This window comes from Sebastes umbrosus, chromosome 9 (assembly GCF_015220745.1).
Source record: "Sebastes umbrosus isolate fSebUmb1 chromosome 9, fSebUmb1.pri, whole genome shotgun sequence".
NCBI classification, from domain to species: Eukaryota; Metazoa; Chordata; class Actinopteri; order Perciformes; family Sebastidae; genus Sebastes; species Sebastes umbrosus.
The window spans coordinates 24827466-24851760 of NC_051277.1; the positions used below are offsets into that span (position 1 = coordinate 24827466).

The 24295-nt window shown below is 44.9% G+C and overlaps 1 protein-coding gene across 13 annotated transcripts in view; it reads left to right on the forward strand.

Annotated features, from left to right (window-relative positions):
- Positions 1-24295, forward strand: part of tenm2 (teneurin transmembrane protein 2) — a 246709-nt gene that overhangs the window by 113547 nt on the left and 108867 nt on the right. The window contains exon 1 of one of the 13 annotated variants that reach the window (XM_037779459.1): positions 13362-14198. The exons of 11 other annotated variants lie outside the window; for them this stretch is intronic. In XM_037779459.1, coding sequence (XP_037635387.1) covers positions 14147-14198 — 52 coding nt within the window. In that variant the 5' untranslated portion in view covers positions 13362-14146. Of the gene's footprint in view, positions 1-13361; positions 14199-24295 lie in introns of those variants that run through there. One more of the 13 variants, XM_037779460.1, reaches the window with a different exon arrangement.

Genomic DNA, 24295 nt, shown 5'->3' on the forward strand with positions numbered 1-24295 from the left:
CACACACACACACACACACACACACTCACCTCTTTCCCTCGTCTCTCGCCCTGTCTCTGTCATGTGATTAAAAACAAAATCCTGTTTTGCGTTCTCAGGCCCACACATTTACACTGTGACACAGCGAGGTGCGCGTTATGAGTCTAACTAGCTCTGTAGCAGTGTCACATAGCCAAGTCCCTGCCTAATCAGGCCACTTACACACACACACATGCACACACTTTGCAGAGGCCATGTGTTGGGATGGTGATAGAGGGTTGGCAGTTGGCAGACAGACAGCAGACGCTGTTCTTCGACATCAAACGTCTCAGAGCAGAATCTCACTTTCATGCCTTCTCTCTCTCTCTCTCTCTCTCTCTCTCTCTCTCTCACACACACACACACCGTCACGCACGCACACGCGAACACAACAACGCACATTTCCTCTGATCTTGCTGCCAGAACTCAAAGTCTTGGAACACACACACACACACGAGCGGGCACATACACACCGACATATATCCGAGGAGTAAAAAGTGAATTAAATTTCGTCAGCTCATTGTTTAAACCGACTCTGTGAGACGTCAGTACAAGTTTTATGTGTGGCTTGACAACGATTAAATTTTTTCACCCTTAAGACCGACAGACATACACACAAATACAAGCACGTGTTGTGTAAATAATACATACATCAGATTAAAGGAAAAAACTGTATAAATGTGTAGGGCAACATAATTCATAATTCAGATGTGTTTATATAGGGCATCACGGGTCACTGAATGGTTTAATGAATAGTGATGTGAATCATATGCTGTGGCCTTCATAGATGTCAACCCACGTCAACACTCTCCATCACCATCATCAAATGAAATGAGGGAATATGGAGTTCATCCCATCCAGTAGAGTTGCAGAGACTTTGAGAATCCACGTGAAATACAGAAGCTCTTCTGTTGGTTTGTGAAAGCCAAAGACCTTACAAAGGGTGCGTTCACACCCAACCTGTTCGATGCAGTTCAAACAAACTCTGGCGCGTTTGCCTGTTTGATTCGGTTCTTTTAGGTTGGCATGAAAGCTGTCAGTAGAGCTCAAACTAAACAAACACAGCAAACTAAACAAGCCAACACAGAATCATCTGAAAAGACGGGCTTTGGCACGGTTCTAAGTGGACTCTAATTGGTTCGTTTCATTTGTGGCGTGAAGGCAAAGCAGACTAACCACAGGGATGTTAGACTTTAGAACAAATTCCAAAGCTAAACTATTATTAAATGCATTAGCTGATCATGGGAACTGCAAAGGAATCAATTTGCGTAAGCAATCTACATAATTATCCCCTTGAAATATTACAGAGCATCTTGTCTCCGTCCTGTCTCTACGTGTCCATCATTATTCACTACGTGAGGTCCAGTTGCAGTCTTGACTAGTAATGCTCATAATCATTTATTTCTTCATGCTCTATTTGCGACACCAGAGATGATACAGTATATAAACACAAGTGCAATTAATCTCTATGACCGGAATCAGATTTCCTCTCATAGGTCCATATAGTGTTGATGCAGGATGACAGTCGCCGAACTGTCCAATCAAAGAGTTACCTGTCAGTCCATATAACCATGTTTATAGGACTATAAGAGCTACAGTAAATGACAACAGTGATTCCTTCAGAACTGGGAAAGCAGCCTAAAACCAAGCCCCCAGGAAGTGTGCCAGGCTTTGAAGCAAATTTTCGTAGTGGCCAAACGTAGGGCTGTAAGAAAATATCAATACACATAAGTATCGCGATATTATGTTTCGCGATACTGTATCGATTCTCCAAAACGCTGTATCGATTTTGAATTAACCTCACCGCTATTCTGTATATTGGAGGTTGTAGCGGGCTCAGTTTTAAAGTAAGAGTGAAGGTGCTGGCATCATATGAAACTAGAAAACCTAAGGAATCCAATGGTACCAACCATTTCATAGCTAGAAGGAGGCTAAATAACGCTCTAATGTTACGCTAAATTTTGGTGAGGAAGAACTGGCATGGCCATTTTCAAAGGGGTCCCTTGACTTCTGACCTCAATATATGTGAATGAAAATGGGTTCTGTGGGTACCCACGAGTGTCCCCTATACAAACATACCCACTTAATGATAATCACATGCAGTTTTGGGAAAAAAAACACGACTGTGTACTGCATGCAGTTTTTTGCATGCAGTACAAATGGTCACCCCTTCTAAAATGGTGTATTTTAATATTTCTGCACACTGGGGTCCCTAAACAGTCTTAGAATTGCATAAATTGGGTATGACTGGAAAGCAGAGACTCTTGCGGATCCAATGAGTTGAAATTGTATTCATTTGTAATGATGTGGTCATTTCACATAGTGACTTTTTTCCCTCAGATTTTATCAGCAGATAAATTTTGAGGTAAATCAGCTTCCCATTACGAACACTTAAATAACCCTTATTTAAATCATTAGGTCCTAAAAGTTGTAAAATACACTAATAGCCGAAATCCAGAGTTTATTTCATTCCTCAATCCATGTGAATGAGCCCCAGACTGAGGCTGGACTGAGAGCTGGGAGGCGGGGTTAAAGGAAACGCTAATGCGCTTGCTCTATTTGTTCAATGGATGCGGAAGAACGCCGGAAGATCTGGGTACTTTAATCACTCAGCAGTCGTGCCTTTGTGGCTTAATGAGCCACTAAGCAACACTCATAGGAAATAATGGGAGCCTGCTCTCAACGCTGTAGCCAGTACTCTTTATACATCCATACCTAAGACAATTTATGTTGTTTTATCTTTAATTTGTCACCCATCTGTACATAAAGTTCCTCTCCATGGCTATTTCAGTCAAGATCGACTAGTTTATACTTGTAAAGTTTTGTTGGTTAATCAAATTAGACTTTGGCATCGACTCCATTAGAGAGAAAACTGCAGAAAAGAATTGAGAGTGATGTAAACGTCTTGATTAAACATTGACTTAGCTTCACTGAATAATGTAAAGGTCTCTCTTATCCATGATGGATGAATGGTAACAGACAGTGATAGAGAGTGGACTCAGACAACAGACAAGATGGAGAGATATCACATAGATATGATTGATAAGATGAAAAGTGATTCATCGACTCATCTTGACCCAGCGAGAGCTGCAGATTGAGCCACGGGTGGCAAGACGGCGAAGGTGAAATTGACTCCTCGTATCTTTAGAAAGTTTAGAGGAGGACTTGATTCCCGTGAAATAAATCTGAGCCAGAGGAAGTGAGCAAACCTGTGCACGTTGCATTTCTGTTTATTGAGCTTTACATTCCTCTACATGTAACTAGAAATTGTCTATTTTCTAAGTGTTTGGTGTCGTGTCTCGACAGTGCAGTGCACCTGACCATTGTAGCTTCACTCCACTCCACACCAGCTCCTACACCTTACTAGGTCAACTACGTTAGGTAGAGTGCAAGTTTGGCAAGCAGGTACGCGTTTCAGGAACTGGTAGGGATGTCACGATACCAGAAAGTTAGGAGTCGATACCAACACCAGTAAAATTCCATGATTCTCGATAACAATTAGATAGCACAGTAAAAACAAAAGTAAAACAATGAATCCCATATAATCCAACATACACTCCTTTATTATCGTTTGCATACTGGTTTTTGTTAGGGGACATCTCCTTCACACAACCGTAGGCTATTTATTGAAGTGTCTTTTCAAAAAACTACATTTAATAGATTAAATTTGACAACATTGTGATAACCTTAGAATTTACCTTTTCCCATATACTGATTTTTACTGACACTTTAGAGCTTGAACACATCATAATGTCAATCAGTGGCACCTCCCGTGTTGAAATCGGCAGGACAAGAGCTAGTTAACGTTAGCTGTTAGCAGTCGGTAAGCGGCACAGTCCTACACGGAGCTAGCAGTTAACGTTAGCTAGCTCTCGCCCTGCCGATTTCAACGCGGATTTGTTGTTTAAGATGTAGCATTATCAGAGGAAAAAATAGGCTGCTTCTACAGGACGTGTCAATAGGGAGTTTACTGCATCCCAAACACAATTTCTATTGTAAAAGGGACGTTGTGAGTTTCGAGCCCTGATGGTACCTAAAAACAAGTACCGTCACGTTATCAGAATTTTGGCATTGACCTGGTTCCGAAGTGTTGGTTCTCGTGACATCCCTTGGTACTGCTGCGCATGATTTTTGATGTGCTTCACTGCCCGCACACTACCATCCACTGATCCACAGTACACACACAGACTGCCTTCACCTTGACAGTAGGCTGACTTAAGATGCAGTATTGATTCAAAGAGTAGCTGCACTTTGTGTGTGTGTGTATGTGCGGGGGTCGAGGATCGGGCCATATTTATTCAGCGCTGTTTGCATGCTTGTTTTCTTGCACGTGCAGTGTTTGTAACCGGCCTCTCCTCTGGAGAAAGTTGGTCGGCCCCTCTGCCCTTCAAAGTCATTTGGAATTCATCTGCAAGCCTGACCCTGACAGCTGTTTGTTTTTCCTCTCTGGAGAGAGAACGAGAAATGGAGGGATGGCGAGGGGGGGGAATGGTTAATGACTGAGAAAGTGATAGATATCGGAGGGGACAGAAGAAGAACTTGGGCGAAAACTTGGGCGAATCGGCGGAGGACTGTTTCTATTCCCGCCTTAGTGGTCTCAGTGCCGTTTGGCTTGTTGAGCATTTGAGACACACACGACAATAAGTGGTGCTCTGAACGGCTTCCATTAGTATCCCTAGTCGACCACTAGCTCGAATGTGTTGAATCTGTGTAGCAGCATGAATGCAAAGCAGGGCGAGACAGCTGAGATAAAAGGACACAAGGCTCTGGGAGCAATCCCTGGGTGTAAATATAGGTTTTTGATGGGAAAAAAAAGTCAAAGTTTACTGTATAAGTGTGTCATCTGGGATCAGCGCAGTAAAACATTTAAAGCTTCTGCAGCTGAGTGTGGTGGTGAAGAGGAAACCCAGTGGGATGGAGAGGTTTTGTCTTTTGTCTGTGTTGGGTGTAGGTGTAAGCGGGTGAGTAAATGGACACAGAGGGAGGAAAAGAAGGATGCTGGGAGATGATGTCTAGAAAACAGAGCAGAACAACAACACAGAGAGGGGAAGAGGAAGAGTCATAGGTGAAAAAGAGAGCAGGAGGAGGGGACGAGAGGCAGAGGAGACTTGTGATTGGATAAATGGGCAGAGAGGGAGAGGTGTCAGGGGAGAGGTGCTATCCTATTTTTACACCTCTCCTTCTGGGAGCCCCTATTCTCTCTATCTATCCATCATGATGACAGAAACCCCCAAACTCACTTGTTTTCCCTTTTTCCTTTCCCTCTCCCTCTTTTCTCTTTATTCATATGTACATTGTATTCTCCCCCTTCTAGATTTCTTTTTTTTTTATTTAGATATTTCAAGGGCATCCGCTGTAAATGAATTAATAGACTGTACATTCAGCAAGCCTCTCACGTTGAAATTGCTTATTGACTAACAATGACTATTTTAAGCATGCACAATTCACCCAGACAATGAGCTCGCACACGCTCTCGACATTTACAGCGCTTCCCTCCTCCAAGGCCGATTCCTCTCCTCTCACAAGTTCTGTGGTCTTCCTTTGCGTTGTCACAAGCAATTAATTTGGCCATAGCTTGTGCGTATTGATCTGCGTGGCATAGGCATTGTAATCTATTCAGTCTGGTAAAGAGGCAGCATTCATGCCCAGTAAAGAGCCAGCAAAGGACATGCACACACACACACATTTTACAGCTGGAAATCAATCCCTTGTTCTCTAGAAAACACATGCAGGCTTTCTTACAGGATCTTAGCTAATTACTGTGTGTGTGTATGTGTGCAACATTTTCAGTTTTGTCCTTAAAAATAAAGAGAAATTATTGTCTGTAATGTTTGTTTATGGATGGTCACAAAAACTTTCCCCAGAATTTGAGAATTTATGTGTGTGCTTTGGTGCCACACAGGGATACACACACACACAGATGCTTTGTATTTGTTTGTACTGTGCTGTTTACTTACCCATGACAGGTTTGTTGCAGCCCTGCTTGTGTGTATGCTCTTTGTTGGAGTCTGATTAAATTCCCCATAGAGGGATTCATCATCTTTAGCAGGCAGAAAAGAGAAAATTACAAGCCCATCAATCCTCGTGTTTGATCTGGCTCTCCCCTTCTCCCTCGGTGTCTTTTTGCCTTCCTCTATTCTATGTATCCAGGCTTTTATTCACCCGCTTCTCCTTCAGGCCCACCATGTCTGTGATGTTGGGAGGTCATTTGTCTCTATGTTAGAGCTGTCCCGTCCCCTGCTTCTCCTATCTAGCCTCCTCCGAATCTTTCGGCTCCTCATCATCATCCAGATATGCGAGCGTCTTGAGATTTGGCGCGCCGGTGTCTCTTGTGTTTGTGTTTTACTTTTCTCTTTTCATTAGGGGGCATTTGCATCCACGTATGCCTCCTCTATTGGCCCTTTCTGACTACACCCATCTTTTATGGTTATTTTGTAAATACCGGTCTATGTTTAGCATCTGGAATAAAAGTGCCATGCTGAGCCCATGAGTAAAGTTTTTAACCCCACCTGAAGGAAACCAGAAGGGTGCCGTTTATCAGATAAGCCAACGTTTTGCAACAACTAGAGCTGCAAAGTTGTCAGGAGTTTAAGGTACTTTGATTTTGAGCCTTTCAACAGCTACTCCAAAGTCGTGGCAGCTGCACCTGTTTGCCAATCACAATGAAAGAGGCAGGATTTATACTCAGTCCAGTCCCCATGAATCTCAACCACACACCTGTTGGAGTTAATAATCTGTTACCTGACTGCATAGAGATGAATTCAATCAGCAACAATAGCCGTTTTCAACTCTGTTACATGCCACGATCATATAAACTAAAGCAAAGTAGCCGTCACGAAAGTTCAGTTTGAATCGGCTATCGTCCTTCGGCTCAGTGGGTTAGCCTTTGTGCTAACATTACTGGGTTAGCCTTTGTACTACTGGGATAGCTTTTGTGCTAACGTTACTGGGTTAGCCTTTGTACTACTGGGATAGCTTTTGTGCTAACGTTACTGGGTTAGCCTTTGTGCTACTGCATTAGCTCGCTGAGCAGCGGCTCTCACTCGGTCTTTGGCTCAGTGGGTGTTGACCTCACTTTGTCCGTGTTTTCTTCCATTTTATTGTGTTACGAGCTGTTGTCGTGTTTTGTGTTGTCCATTATTTACACGGCTGACATGTTTTTAAAAAGGGTGGTTGCCGGTGCTGCATTGGTTCATGTGTTCGACCAATCACCGTACACTTATGTCAGTCATGGTTCCTCTTGTGCTGGTGTGGACACAATAAAAAGGGGAGTTCTTAGAACTACATTTTTAACTATGAAAAGTTCCTTCGGTCCCAAAACGCCTAATAAGAGTTTGTTTTGCGATGTCTCAAGCTGTTTACTGGGATTTGCAGACCAAATCGTTGTCTGATTTATGCCAGATGTTAGAAATCAACCTTTGTGTTTTGCTGAGATTGTCTTTACTTCCTCATTGTTTGGGATCCCACGCTGCTGTATTTGTAAAATATATACAACGTATGTGAATGACCATTAAGCATTAATAAGGAATTATTTTATGTTTTATGTTATACGGTTTGCCAAAAAGCCATTGCCCAGGGAGGTCTAATTCCCTGTTAGACCTCTTATAAACAAACGGCTATAAAACTCCAGCAACATAAATCCGGAGAGTTCATTGCAATTTGCTGTGTAAAAAAGCACTGTCGGCAATTTAGAGCAAATCCATCGCATTTAAACACGTTGTACAGCTGGAGTCTCTAAGACCCCAAACTGAACTTCTCAAAATCATGTTTATGTGATGAATTCTCGTAAAATTTAGAAAAGTCATGAAGTTTCATGGCAGTCATGGCCTCCAGGAGCCCAAACTGAATTAGACACATGTATTTGCTATGATGTATTCCTTTTAAACCAGATACTAATATCTTGGTAGTTTGACAATTTGTTCTTAAGCCATCTTCAACATATTACTGTTATTATCCTAGTTAAGTCAAAACAGCCGTATTCAATTAATTGTTTTTGTTTGTTTTTTAATATTAGATCAAATATATTATTTATAGCTCAGGTAACCAAACAGCTTTGTTTGGTGGGTCAATAAACCTGCCAATCAATCGATTGGTTGCTTTGTCTGTGTGCGCCGCACTGACCCGCTCTTGACAATGTGCTTTTGTCAAAAAAAGGACATTTGAGTAATCTGGGAGATGTAAAGGTCAAGGTGTGAGGTTCCCCGCTGTGGAGAACATTGTGTAACCAGGACGGCTCTCCACACTCACACACTGCGAGGCGATAACCTCCTCTCACTTGTCTTGTATTTCACCAAATCCCTTCTTTTGGCACCTCATGAAACACGACCCATCTGTGTGTGTGTCTGGGCTGTTTGCTCGAGTCAAACAGTCAAATGAGCGCCGAGATGAATGCAATATGACGTAGTTGGATGTGTGTCTGTGGTTGCAGGGTTCAAATAGCTTATTTGAATTTGTGAGCTCCACAAAAAAATTAGAGAAAGCACTCACCTGCATCCCAAAAGTCCCACCTCAATCCCCTTTTTTTGCTTTTCAAATCAGGTTTCACAAACACACTCCACTGCTTGGAACATGTAGATATGAAGCATGCTCGTGATGTATCGGCACAAATCCTATCTTTTCACACACCAGTATTGTTTTTGCCATACTGAGCAAAGGATTTCTCTCTCTTGTTGTCACATCAGCTACAGCATAATGCATGTGTGCCTAGCTTTGTTTTCCATTGTAGTTAAATTCAACAGTGTGAAAAAGCCTCCAAAGTCACTTTTGGGAAAGAAAAACATCTGCTAAATGGTCACATCTCGCTCTCAGAAGCGTCGCTGAACCAGGCTTTACCTGGTGTGTGCCTCAGCGTGTGCTTGTGTGCGACTGTGTGTGTGTTTGGCAGTGCAGAAACCCTGGCTAACCCCCTCCGCGCTTCCCAATGTCCTGTCTCTGAAGAGCTATGACCATTAAGCAGCTGTTCACTTCTAAAGCCACGGAAAAAAATGAGAGAGCCGCGAGAATGCAAATGAGTCTCGGTATGCGCCAAAAACTTCTCCAGAGGGACTCACTGTTAGGTCAGAGAGACACAGAAGCACATACAGTACAGTGCAGGCGCTGGCACAGTTGCACGTATGCACACACACACACACGTGCAGCTAGGTTACACTCCCTATTATGTAGTGCAAGGATTCTCCTGAGTATCAAATGATCTCGCTGTAACTACATTTCTCTTGGAATTGGAAAGCAGAGGCTTTAGAGTCCAATACATCTGATTAAACAGACTCCAGGTACACACTTATACTGTAACTACCTGTCTCGAGCAACTCTTCCCTATCTGTGTTACATTTTGATATAGTGCCTCCCTTTTACACTGTAATTGTTCGGTACACAGTCTATTAGGATGTGAGTGTTATTACAAAGAAGGAGAGTGTCACGCTGTGCACCAAAACAAGGACGTTGTTCTAAGGACACTTCAAATTTGTTCAGAAAGCGGCTCCTTTGTGTGTAGCTGTCCATGGTGCTGAAACCAGACTTGAAGGTGAAGGGAGGACAGAGAGTTGGGAGGGGGGTGGGGGTGTTTTTTTATGTCACGAACAGCAAGCAAAGCACACTCTGTTGATCTCCACGGGCGCGAGCGTGTCGTCTGCTGAATGACTGTAAAAATGTCGACAAACGACTCAGAATGTCCACCAGAAACAACAAAAAAGGCATCGTAGGTAGTGATGTGCATTCCTCCGACGCTTTCCCTCTTTTACCCTGAGATGTGATTAGTATATAGCAGAGTCAGCCTCTGGGTAATGAGAATATATGGTGAAAGGCATTTGATGTTTGTTTTATTTATACTCTCAGCAGGCTGACACAAGTCATTCTTTGCACCGTGGATGAAAGAAATGTGTGATTCTTTTTTAGTATTTGTGCAAATGTGTGTGTGTGTGTGTGTGTGTGTGTGCTGTGTACTCCTTGTGCTCCCGCCCTAATAAGAGCTTAACCTTATTAATCACATTAGCCTGCTGAGGGTGGCTCCGGCGACACTCGAAACATGCTTGCGTAGACACACAGACGCACACTCAGACATGCGCACACAGGCAGAGGCATGTCAATCTGTCATTAGTTAATAGCTCATTAGCACAAGGTGATTAATTACTCTGGCAGGGTGTGGGCACGACAAGGACGGGGGATGGGGAGGGGGGGCGAAGAAGGAAGGAAAAGGACCATAGAGACAACGGGGGCCTTTCGCTGAGGGAAAAGAGGAAGAGTTGGGGAGGGGGAGTGGTGAAAAAAAAATGGTAACCTCCTCCAGCTTCTCTTAGAGCGGTTTCACTACTATCGATTCTGGATTCTGAAGGCTACTGCGAGGGCCGCTTGTGTGTGTGTTTGTGTGCGCGTGTGCTGCACACCTCTTTCCTGGAGGTGTTTTGCCCGGGCTGTGTTTTTTCCTGTGTCTCACGGGGATCAGCTGTAAAGGTTAACTAGTCTTTTCTTAAGCTTTCAGCCTCATGACAAATGACCATGTTCAACCCATGGGGGCACCTTATAGCACACCTTCTCTCTCCATCTATACCGCTCCCTCCCTCCCTCTCTCCCTCTCTCCCTCTCTTCACCCACTCTCCCTTGGTGTTTCACTTCAGGAGGCAGGTAGAAGGAGGAGAAACAAGAGAAGGTAGGTGGATGGGAACAGGCGAGGGTAAGGAGGGGAAAAAGAACAAAAACTGTCACTGAGGGAAGAAAGGAATTCTGTGCCGAAAAATTGGAAGAAATCTAAAATAACATGCTAGGAGTATATGAATCGACAGCTTGCAATTCAAACTGCCGAGTTTCACAAACCCAACATTAACCTAAGAGTGTAATAGTGGGATAAAGAAAAAGAGGGGCCTAATAAGCAGAGGTTTTTACTTCTCATACTGTTACACCGTCCTTGTTCACCTTAGTCTGTATGACCTTTCCATATGCTCTCATTCTTGTTCCACATGCTTCTTCTCCTTACATCTCTCCCATGCAGCCTCATGCCCTCCATACTAAAGCACAGCAGCAGGCTGAATGGACTCTCAGGTGCTGAGTGGAAGCTTCTTTGTATCCCACATATACACCTAATATATATGGTTATACAGATATGCCAGGTATAATGATCCTGAATGGCAGTGATAAATAACCGGTATGAGAAAATGTTCACGTGTGTGTGTACATGTGTATATATATAAGCGCGGGGGCTCGTGTGAGTGTGCGTACGCGTGTGCATGATGGAGTATTACAAGGTGTTGTCAAGAAAGCAATTTGTTTCTGTCTCAGATGGGTTTTTTTTTTTATCATGACAAATCGACGTGAACCTCATCTAGAAATCCAGCGTCTCCTCCCGCCGATTCTACCTGCGCCGCACTCTCAGCTTTAATATGATGAAGTCATAGCCGCAAAACATCCCCCCTCTCTGGCCCCCACACACACCCCCTGCCGTAAATCGAGCCTCAACACCTGTGTATACCAAGGGAGCATACCTGCCCATGTACGTGTGTCTTGATTGTGCGCGTACATACTGTATTTGTGAGCAGCGTGCGCGCCGGTTGTCGCGGCGCATTGTGTGCATCTGTGACTCGTTGAGGATGATAGATGGCGTCTGAGAATGTCACATGAAGAGGTTGAAAATGAGGCTGACAGCGGTCCTCTGGAGTGGCGGCTCGGGGGTTGGCCTTTACCGCTCGTCTCCTCCTCCCTCTTCACTATGTTACACACACCACACCACACTATGCAGCACGCACCTGCTTTGTGTCGGGCTTTCCTCTCAGCGGTTGTGCTGATGTTCTCTTTCACTCTTAGATTGCCGCTTTTATCTCTTTAGTAACCTTCACTATCCACGCTTGTTTTACAATGTGTAAGAACAGAAAAACAACACACACAATCTTACCATTAAAGTGGCAGAAGGCAATATATTTTTGGCATCATTGGGCAAAAAATTCCATAAGTGCTCTGAGAGAAAACTAAACTTCTGCCACCGCCTCATGGCTCAGGCTTTAAAAAATCCAGCCCGTGGCGAGAGATTTTGGCCAATCACAGGTCATTTCAGAGAGAGCGGTCCTATTGGCTGTGCTCCGGCTGGTGCTTGGTATTTCCTCAACTGATCTCAACTTTCTCATTTTACAGCTAAACACTACACTACAACATGTTTCTGAACACATTTTATGCAAGAAATGAGCATTACAGAAACAGAATATTGATTCATATTTGATCAGCGCTGCCTCGTTTGACCGTTTGGTCGGCGTTCGCAAGTGATTGACAGCTGCTCAGAGACAGCAAGGCTCAAGCTCGGCTCCGATTGGTTGTTTTCCTCTGGTCTGTGAAATCTTGCAGATGCCATTAGGAGCACCGGAGGACACCGGATGAAATAGAGACACATGATTTTTTTCAGATTACCTTACCCATGCACTACTGTCAGGATATAGTGACCGTTTTATAAAAATAACTTTTTTTAATCATATTTGCTCTAATTCTACCCACTGCTGCTTTAACATGATGTGTCAAATGCATGCTGAATGCTGATCAACGTGACCTCAGCCCGTTGGTTGATGTGTGACAAGACGTCTGCCCTCTGCTGGGCACTGCGAGGACCTTCACTCACCTGGCAGCCTGACACCTGAGCTGGTGGCTTGGTGGAGCCCTGTGAGGGGACAGAGAGAGAAACACACTGTTATGTTTTAGCAGCTAGTTTGATAGCTACAGTGTATCCTTGTCATTATGTCAGAGGACAAAATGATCCATCTCAAAACGATCTCTCCTTCATTTTATGTTGATGTTTGGTTTCAGGGCAAGTCTTCTGTGGCTGCCATCCTCCTCCCGCTTTGTTTGACATTGTTCTTTCCCTATTTAGGGACAGTATGTGAACGTGAGCGCGCCCATGTGAGATCTGACATATTACTGGCTTCATCGCCGCAGTGTCCTCTGCCCTTCCTCCCTCCATACGCATCTCCGCTTCACCGCCTTGTCTTTTCTCCTTTTACCCTCGACCCCGTCTCCCCTCTCCTTCCACCTTGCCTCATCCCTTCCTCTCTCCTCTCTCGCCACCCACTCCCTCGCGTCTCCTATATCTCATTTTATCCTCTCCCTTTCCCCTTCGCCTTTTGATGTGCATGCTTTGTCACATTCCCATGATTCTGTCACTCTTTCACTCTCTAGCGCTCGTGGGCTCCGTTGCGTTTCTCCCGCCCTCGTTGCAGCCTCCTCCTCCTCCTCCTTTTTTCCTCTGTCTACCACTACGCTCTCCCTCTTTCACTGTCTCACCCCTACCCCTTTTTCTCTCTCCCTTTGGCTCATTCGTTAGCTCCCGCCGTCATCCTTCCTCCCCCTCCATCTCGGTGGTGGTGGTGGTGCGACGCTGCTGGGAGAGAGAGAGAGAGAGAGAGAGAGGAGGAGGAGGAGAGAGAGTGAGCGAGTGTGTGTGTGTGTGTTGAGTCTGCTCTCAGTCTCAGCTGTGGGCAGATGGAGGATGGAGCCGCAGCCACATCTCTCCTTCTCTTCTGCTCTGCCTGCCACAGGCTGAAAGGCACTCTCTTTTTCACTCCCAGTGTCTCCTCATCCATCCGTTCCCCTATGCCCGAGCTGGCCTTGATCTGTGACGGATTGCTTGAAAAAAAGGACTGAGGACTAGAAACAGGAGGGAGACAAAAAAGACCTGCAGTCTCAAGGAAAAAAGGGGAAAGCAGTGCAGGGCATCTTTTTTCCCCTCCGGTGATTTTGGTGTGTGGCGTTTGTCTCTGCAGTGCAACAGCTACACGTGTGCAAGTGTGTCGACCCACACTGCGCGAGCGTGTGTGCGCGTCTCTCTCGGGCTCCTGCTCTATCTCTCTCTCTCTCTCTCTCTCTCTCTCTCTCTCTCTCCTCCCGCGCGGTGCTCCGGCACTCAGCTAGCGGATTGTGCTTCAGAGAGCTCACCGCAAACAGACGGGAGAGGGGAGAAGAAAGGGCAACAAGAGTGAAGAAGAACAACGGCGAGGGAGAGGCGACGGGCAGCAGCGAAGGACTCTGACGAAAGGGAGGAAACAGGGCGCAAAAGATTGAGAATCAAGAAAAGAGGACTCTTAAGGGAGCGGAGAGGAGCGGAGTGTGGAGGAGAGGAGATAAGGGTAGAGGGTTAATCAGAAACAGAGACAAGTACGGAGCGATGCATCACTCAGGCAACACAGGAAGAACCAAGACCCTCTCTCACGAGACAGGTAAGACCCTCTTTGTCACCAGTCAGATGGCATTGTGCTACATTCCCTCCAGTGTGAGGACAATAGAGCTTCGCTGTAACTTGACTAACAGCCAATCCCCGTGTTTCCTCTGCTGGACGCTCAAACAGAAAACCATCTTGAATTATTTCTCAGTTTTCTCAACCTATACATCTCGGACTGGACCGCCCCGCTGTTATGTAGGTTATATCACGCATATGGAGTGTGTGAGAATGTGTGTACACGGTGGAGGCGGCGGCGGTGTTGGTGATCAAACGGCATACATCTGAATAGAACTTGGCTTTGATGTGCGCTTGAAGTTATGATTGGCATCCGTGGACGCCAGTATGTGCTGCTGGAATGCGATTTCTGCGTGTGTCCCTTTTTTTTTTTTGGTCATTGATTTGAAGTTGGTGCGTACGTTAAGTGCGCCCTTGTGTGTTGGCCCCCCCAGCCTTCTGGTGAACATGTTCCAATTGATGGTAATTACAGTGATTGACAGGTAGCTGATGGCAAGAAATGGACGGCACACGGGATGCCCCTGTTCCACTACGATCCATGATTTATTCATGTGTGTGGTCCTCAATATTTACAAGGTTATATCCCGGCATTTGCCTTTCCAAGTCAATGCTGATTAATTGATTGGATATTTAGATGTGATTTAATTTAAAAGTCAAAATGGTCTGATTCGTTGTGTGTGAATGTGCAGGATATTTGAGAACAGCAGGGGTTGTATTGTGCGTTTTGACAGAACAGTTTGACCTCAGAGAAAGTGCGTCTACAGTATCTACGTGTCGGTGTCTGTGTGTGTATTTGTGTTTTTTGTGCGCGCGTCATATAATAGTTGTTTGATTGCTTTGTGGGTGTGAGGGGATTGCTAGCACTCGTCAAGCTAATCAAACAGTTCCCACAGACAATCACAACACGGCACACACCCCTCTCAGCAGCTCTGACACATCTGCCTCCTATCTGAACAAATTTACAAGCTAGACAGGCGTAATATGTTTTTTTTTCCGCTAAAATATAAAAGCAACATTGTGTAAGGAAATGCAGGCCTTTCACAAGAGCGCACACACACGAACTCCCTGAACCGCCCACACACATTACACACACATACACAAAGACACCCACAAACACACACACATCTGTTACACGGATCCAGCCCAGCGGTGGATAAATGTGCCTTTCTGATTGCTGCCACAGACAGGACGTGATTGGCATGGCAGACCAGGGAATTAGCCGTGGTTTCCATGGTGACTAATTAGGAGGGTCCTGACTGGTGGGTTTATGAAGACAGATGACAGATCGGTGGTTCACTTCCTGCTTTACGGAGCGGGTGGTCCCATTGGCCAGCGGGACCCCCCGCCATCTGAGACAGACAGACCCTCCGCAGGCCACCTTGCACGTGCTCAGCTGTCACCAAACATGCAAATACGAAACGAAATCAAGTGTTATCCTGAGCCAACAGACACTTTTTGGGATCTTAGGATTCGTTTTCAAGCTGTGCTCTGAAACATTGGTGTGTTAGGGAACGTGCACGCCTCACCGAACACACTACCACACTACCACACTAACACTACTGCTAGTACTTTGGCTTAAACGGACTGATAGATTGGTAGAAGTATTTCCACTTTGTAGTAGCCACTGCTTCACACACGTCAACACCACATGTGCTCCGCCGCGGGCTGTAAACACGTCCAGACGCACGCATGTTTAGAGACTCATTCAGAAGACACCCCATTTTATGTGACAATAAACAAGTCAGACGCTCGCACACACACTCACGCTGATTATGTAGCTATAGGGCATGTGAGAGAGGAATAGGTGTGATTGGGTCCATCTGTGGTAGAGAAAGAGAGCGAGGGAGAGGGAGAGAGCTCCATCTGTGGACACCTGCCCTTCCTCCAGGCTACCGTCCCTATTCTCTGGACTGCCAACAAGATCTGTGGTAGCACAGGTGCGCGTGTGTCTGTGTGTTTTTCACAAATCCGGGAACGGGGCCGTGTGTTTTTGGAAAATCTTATTGGGAAGAGCGAGTCTAGCTGATTTGAGGCCCCATTACGTTTTAACATTAGGCTAAGATCTGACACTAATATGACTCTCTTTTTTTGTATCTTCAGCCCTTTTCAACTGCAAGCATTATGCCATAGCAGGAAAAGCACAGGTATAATTAATAACATTAACGATGGCTGCATTCCATTAAAAGGTGTCCCAGATTGGGGACTTTAGTGTTGTGCATGGTTGGGATATCGTTAATGTTATTAGCTACACCTGTGCTCTTCCCTGCTATGGCTAATTAAAATGTATGGCATGAAAAAAGCTCTATCATATATTGTATGTTCTGCAGCTCTAAAATCGCTCGAGGGTGCACAAATATGTTTTTTTTTTTTACCTACAACCAATAAAATACTACTACTACAAAGTGATACCCACTGTACCATAGATAATTGATGCTCCCGGACAAGAGCAATCCAGCCTACAACACACCGTTGGACACCTTAAAAACACACTGCCAGAAAAAAAATTGGTGATAACAGGTAGAAGAGAGTCAGCCTTTCCTTTGCATTTCATTCAGCCATCCATCCTGCCTCTCTCTCTCTCGCTCTCTCTCTCCCTCTCAGTCAGTCACCAGCTCCACCTAATGGCCTCTACAGGTACTGAGGCACCCACTCACATTGACACACACAGTGACACAGGCTGACATGCACACACGCTTCGATTAAAATGGCTGGAGCGCGATTCCATTTCACCACGACGAGCGAGGGTAGTTAGAAATAGATAATCGTCGTGATTTCCTTTTTTTTTTTTTGGTCGGACGCTATTTATTGGAATATGGCCCCCCCACCCTCCTCCATGCGGGGGAGCGAGGCAGAGGGGAGGAGAGGACACGAAAGGAAGAGGTGACTGGAAGAGGCACAGAGTGGGAGAGTGAGAAAGAGAGAGAGAGAGAGAAAAAATAGCAAAGCGATTGAAGAAGACGTGCGTGTCACGGCTAAACAAATAAGCATGTGCGGGAACAGATGGTAATAAAGTTCTCTGTTACAAGACTAGTGGCTCACACACACACACGCCGACACACGCACAGACCCACACATGCACAGCTTGATTATGCGGAGTATTGGGCCGTGAGTCATTAAGACTTTGCCTCAGTGAAGCTGACTCGAAAGTGAGCAACGACAGTCATCTACAAAGGCCGGTCACTAGCAGTCATCTCTCTTTCCCCCTTCCCTCTCTTTACTCCGTCCATCTGTCTCTGTCTGCTTCGCTCCCCTCTCCCTCTTTGTTTCCACCTATTTTGGCCTCTTTACCGACTCCTCTATTCTCTGCACCCACGGCTTTTTTCTCCTTCTTCCTTTGCATCACTTTCCTCTCTCCTGCTTTAGGAAAATGAGTTTTTCCTCTGCCTTTCCATCGAGCTTTCTTTAAGCCAAAATGCGTGCGTATATATGTGTGCGTGTCGATGTGTGAGGGGCAATGTGTCCTCAATCACAGTGAAAGCATTTGTTTCCCTCTGCCAGTGGAGATAGATTATGTATTTCACTCCTTTTCCTCGCTTTGAGTTTTTTTTCTCCTCTCCCTCCATCACACGTTTTGTCCTCCCCACTCAAGGTCAGCTGGAAGATTGCTTTCAGCCCCCTGTGTCCTCCCCGACGCACCATGCTTTATTGTGTGCATGGCCGTCAGGGCCTGTGCGTTTGTGTATAATGCATGCGGTTTGATGGCTTTGTGTGCACATTTGAAATCGTGGAAAAGGAGGTTGTATTTTTGTGCATTGTTCAATCTGTCTCATCTCTCATCAGGTAAGCACTTGTGTGTGGTTGCGTTTGTGCGTGTCACTCTGATGGAAAGGCATTCAGCCGGCAGTCAATCTCAGATTTCGAGTCAGTTTTTGAGGAAAATCGTTAAGATTAACACGGCTGATATTAAAACGTTAGGATCTCAGACTGTTTTTTTATTGAACCGACTTTAAAATAAAATGTTTCAAAAAGGTTTCCTCGCAAATTTTATGGATGCATTTTCCTATCTAAATATTTAATGCATTTATTGATTTCTAGAGTGTGCGTGTGTGTGTCTTTTATGAAGTGTGTGGCTGTTTTTTTTTTTGCATGGACGGTTGGAGGTATTAATTTTCACAGTGGTGATTTGGGTGAGTAAAGGGCTGGCAAGCTAACTGGTGTTCTCAGCATGCTTTTGAGCATTTGTGTGTGTGTGTGTGTGTGTGTGTGTGTGTGTGTGTGTGTGTGTGTGCCTGATCAGTGAGCTGGCTGGTTTTATGCTTCACTACCCTGGCTGCTCATCCATGTGTACCATCTGCATGTGGCGCTGCCATGTGTGTCACCTATACCCCAACACATCCCACTCCTCTCATATCTCTAAACATCCCTCCATCCACACCTGACGCTGTCTAGTCATTGTCCTCTAATCTCCAATTTTTTTCCGCTTTCAGTTTGAAAGCTAATTTATAGAAAGAAAACAAAAGCTGCCATCGCAGTTGATTGAAATCCTTTCACTTACTTAACGCTGCATATTAATAAAGAAGACAAATATTACCAAGTTATTCATCATCTTCATTCACCTTCTAATTTCCCTCTGAGCAAGAAAGCGTCGTATCCTCAATCAAAACAACTGTGTAGGATGCGGTGTTATCCCATTTTTTAGCCATGCAACGCTAGCGCTCTAAGTGATCGATCCGTGCCAGAGCTAACCATGTGACAGATGAAAGTGTCACAATTACAGTCATGCTGAAGTGACAAATTGATCCTAGCATTTCTGCTGGAAAGGGTTTTCTGTCTTAGAGGCGCCATTGTTCATCTGCACAGCCTCATTATACCTTCTGGGCTAGTAGCAACAGCGGTGACTCAATGACTCATCACGTCGTTGTTTGTAAACTCGAAACCCGACTAACCATTCTCCATTCCATTCTTCATCTTATCTAATGTCCCCCATTTCTCTGCTATCTCTGCCTCTCTGCTGCTACTACCTCCCGTCCACGTTTCCTTCTCTGCACCTCCCTTCATATTTAATATCCTTCTCCCCAAAGCGCCGACTCCAGCTTCCTGAACTCTTCACCCCTTCTTTTGTTCTCTCTTTTGCATCTCTTCCTCCTTTCTCCCAAACACTCTCCTCAGGTCTGTGATATTAACATAAAAAAGGAGGAGAGACTTCCTTTCCTCCAGGCCAGACTGTGAGTCACTCCACCCCGCCAGCTAGCGTGGCTGCCTCCCTGGCTGTCACGTCGCGACAGATGTGAAACCAATTTTAAGGGACGGGGGTGACGACAATGGCTTGCGCGCTTTAGAGAGTTCGCATCTGACGGTTTCAAAGAGCGGCGCCTTCTGCTGAAGACAGGCAGGTAGTTTGCTGTGCTGCGTCGGAAGCAAAAATAGGTCAAATATGTGGGATTGTTTCACAAGCACATAGGGAGGTGTTTTTACTAAGCATTAGTGGAAAATGAGGCTACTCTTGTAAGTGGAGGAACTGCCCTCATGCAATTCTGTCTCTGCCTTTATTGTGTCAGAGGATACCCTATAGCAGTGATTCCCACCCAGGAATACCTCTACCCCAGGGGTTACTTCTGCAGTTGTCAGGGGATACATGAAAAGAGAGTGGAGTAGCTAATTATCTGAAAATAGATATATTAAATAGGATATACATGTATGTATTGATTAAAAAGAATATCCACGCTATTGAGTCCGCGGTAACAAAGGAGCGCTTCTTTGTTGCGATTGATAAGGCACAAAAAATAGTTGGCAAGTGTGCAGAGAGGGCTAAACAGTTAACTAAGAGTAATGAAATAAGAGTCATAAACTGTAGTCACCTAAAAGTAATGGTGAAATAGCTAAAAGTAATGACGACATAGCTAGAAGTAATAATGAATTAGCTAAATGTAATGGTGAAATAGCTAAAAGTAATGGTAAAACAGCTATCTAAAAGTAATGGATAAACAGTTGAAGGTCAGACAACAACAGGTAGAGAACCACTGCCTTAATACATTCATTCCCTGTTGTCACATTCATTTTTCAGAAAGATACTATCGATTAGCCTACATGTGTCCTTTAAATCACAGCAAGGACTTCAAGCCTGTCTTGATGGAGACAGTAATGCATTATAGAGTTAGTTTTATTACTTTCAAATTACTTTGATGAACACACTGAAATGACTTTTCCGGGAGAAAAAAGGTACATTAGCCGTCCATCAATTTTGTGAGGTGGGTGACACATTCAACTAGATTGTTTTTTTCACTTTTCCCTCAATTAACTCGACGTAATGTGCTCACTTCCTCAAGGAGATGATTAAACGGAGAAACATCTCTTCTTTTCTCTCCATGTCGATGTTCAGTCACAGCGTAGGCCTATTTACAGCTCAGGAGGGATTTACTCAGTAGATACTACAGTACAGTATATTCAGTTTGAACTGTTGACTCTGACTCTGAATGGACTTGCAAAGGTCACTGTAGTTGTGATACATGAATAAGTCACCGTACGACTTTGTAACTCAATATATAAGCTAAAGTTACAAAGCCTGTTTTCCTGTACATTACCAGCTTTAATGTCTCTCACATCCTAATTTACAGGCTTGAATACACACACACACACACACACACTAGCTCACCAGACTGGCTCCAGCTGCCGTACTAAACAGAAGGTGTGTTTTGAGGAGACAGGGCGCTGTGACCTTGCCTTAGGGATGATGACAAAGTGAAAACTCGGTCTTTGCATGTGTGTTAGCATGCGTGCGTGTTCCTAATGACCAATGCTTAAGGGGGAGATGAGGGGAGATGGGCCATGCAGCAGGGCAGAGGGGGCAGTGAAATGATTCCATCGATCATTCTCGATCACCTAAACAATGTCACAGCACACATTCATCTCTCTGTATGCGTGTCTCCACCTCTCTCTGTCTCCTTCTCTCTCTTTGTCTCTCATATTGACACACATTGTGGCTCTCACCTCTTGTCTCTCTAACCTTTTTCTGTATGTGTGTGTGTGTGTGTGTGTGTGTGTGTGCTTTCAGACTGATGCTGCAGTGATGGCACTGGCCAAATGCCAGCTCCTGCACAGTTCCATTAGCATTGCGAAGGCTGGCCGTAGATTGCTATTGATTGACTATGGCCTCTATTCATAGGCTATTCAGCCAGAAGAGCTCACACACACACACACACACACGCACACACTCGTCGGACACACACTAGAATGAGACTAGGGTATTTTGAAACCAGAAACACACTTAAATGTTTGAGGAGTTCAGATTTTTGTCTGGGATCACGGGAGGAATTAGAAAGATTTTGTTGTATCCTTTTGACTTCTAATGTGATTAAATATTTCCCATTTAAAAAAAGGTGTTATGTGAGGATGCCCTAAGATGACTCCCTGGCTTCAGTTTGGAGAAAGAAAAAGAAGTATCAGCGATCCGACTCGCGATTGGCTGTCGGGCTGGCTCCGTGCGCGCTCCGTGTGCACTCGCTGGCTTTGACGGGGACTTGAGGACGCCAAGCTTGTCGATGGCTGAGCTTTGGATTTTAAACAAATCAATGCCAAGTGACTGGACCCCAGAGCCACTTCTTAATGAGAACCACTGCTCAGAGATCTCCGTACTCCCTCCGTCTCTGCTCATCGCTCTCTGTCTGTTGCTCGCCCGCTGCTCTGCCTCTATCTCTCGCTCTGTTTTTTATTTTGCTTTCGCTCTCATTTCTCTCACCTTTCTCCTTTTCGCCCACTAGAGATCACACACATATACACCTCAAACTCATTTTCTATATGCCTCTTTTTTTATTTTTGTCCTTAAAATATTCTTGTCAGACGCTGTAGTGACAATCCACTATGTGCAGAGGCTCTGCTTGTCCAATCTGTGAGTGTCACAACAGGGAAAACTGTGCTTCTTCTACAGTATATAGGCTTCAACAGCATGTCTGGGGAAGACATGTCACTTGATAATGCACATTTACTGTATGCAGGAAAGATGTGCTGTACGCGCAGGTGTGTGCAATCCCTCCAACACCTGCATCTATTGTTTAGCATTGTGTGTGTGTGTGTGTGTGTGTGTGTGTGCATAGGTATGTGTGCTTGTGTGTGTGAGCACGCTGAGGGGATTAAGGATGTAATGCAGGATTATCCAGCAGGTAGACTTCCCACTTCTTCTGCCGAGGAGGAGATGGAGAGGCAGGGAGGATGGGGAGGAAGAGGTGGATGGATGGAGAATGAGGGAGGAAAGAGTTAAAGGAGGAGGAGGAGGCAAGTTTATTTATATAGCATAATTCAAACATTGGAAGTATTTTACATGCAAAAAATGTTTAAAAAGAATTAAAACTGAAGAATTAAAGACAAATATTTACATAGGAGAGATTGGGGAACGGTATTTAGAGAGCACATTTCAAAGTCAGTAATAAGAAAGAAAAGAATATTATATATGTATACATGCATAGAAATGTACACCTCGGATCCTCTGGTAATTGCAAAGCGCATAGTAACTACACAAAGATTCACTAATCTTAGTTCTTACTCCAGGAACAGCAAACAAACCAGCTCCAGATGATCTACGAGCTCTAGTAGTTTCATATTGTACGAGCGAGTCAGCGATGTATCTTGGGGCTAAGCCATTTAATGATTTATAGACGAGACGTAAGAGTTTTTTTTCTACACGGTGACACACTGGAAGCCGGTGCGATGTCTGAAGACCCGGTGTAGAAGTGTGTGAGAAGGAGAAGAAGAAGAATACAAATATGCAAATATACCTTGCGAGAAGTGGCACGAATGTTGCTCTGCTGCTCCACAGAGAGAGGGAGTCTGAGGGAAAAGAGAGTGGGAGAAAAAGAAAAAGAGAATACGAGTAGGAGAGGCAATGGTGGAGGATAATGGTTTTGTACTTTCCAGGTGAAGCACAAAATATTGAATTTTCAGATCCAGTAATGTGAGCAAATCATCCCTCCACCTTGTGTATTTTTTACATTTGCGTCAGCAAATCTGCTTCTTTTGCTCTTTTTGTCAGAGCTCTTAACACTGCTAACTGCACACATCACTGTTTGAGCGTAACGACACATTCAACTATAATGAGACTTGAGTCATTGCCATTGCACTGTTCAAAGTGGTTTTTATTTAGTGCTGCATACTGCTTCAAGGTCCCCGCTGCCTTTGCTCACCAACAATTGCCAAGTATTAAATAAAATATAAGACGCGAGAGCAATGTGAGCAAAGGAACCCGTGTTCCCGGTTTAAAGCCCACATGAGGCGACAGAGGCGATCTCGCACACTCACAGCACCATCCAGGGGAGTGCAGGGTCTATCTGTGGCATTTTGTAATTGTTTTGGGCTAATCCTGGTTTTAATATGTCTCTCGCAGCAGGGAGGCCTTCACGCTTAATAGACACCATGGATTTGTTTAATTACGTCTGTCTGTGTGTGTGTGTTTCTGAGCGAGTGTCATGTGTGTTTAGGAAAGAGTGTGTTCGAGTGCCACTTTGATGGTTTGTTTTGGATTCTGTGCATAATGTAATGTAATGAAAAAAAAACCCTATAAAAGTAGAGAGCGAAAGAACATGGAGGCATAAAGAGCATCTGTGCGTATAGACACACATAGCTGACGTATGAACACACACACACACAAATCCAGCGAGTGAACCCTTGGCAGTACTTCTCCAGTCTGTTTGAAGTAGTGTCTCACGGGAGGCTATAGGACTGTGGCAGTGTTTCACCCACTCAAACACACACTGGCTCGCAGGGAAAGAGGGATTGCAGAGAGAAAAGGGAAAAAGACAGACAGAGGAGACGGGAGGAGTGCTCCTCCTCAAACACACTCCAGCTCGTCTCATTCCTATCTCTCGGTCTCTCGCCGCTCCCCGCGCAGACGTAGACGGGGAGCGCTCGGAGAACAGGTTGAGGTTGTTTACAGCCCACTTTTTTTTTTTTCTTCCCTTCCCTTCCCTCCATGCGCTCATATCTCGCTCTATCATACTCACACCGACCGGGTGAGATTGAAACAGCGCTCTGGGGACATGGCGAGGATATTACCCAGGCTGCATCGGCATCAGAAAGGGAACTTGTCGTTCCATTTTGTCCCGGCCTCAATTAGAATAGCCGGCGACCACTTCTTCGACCGCCGGAGCCGAA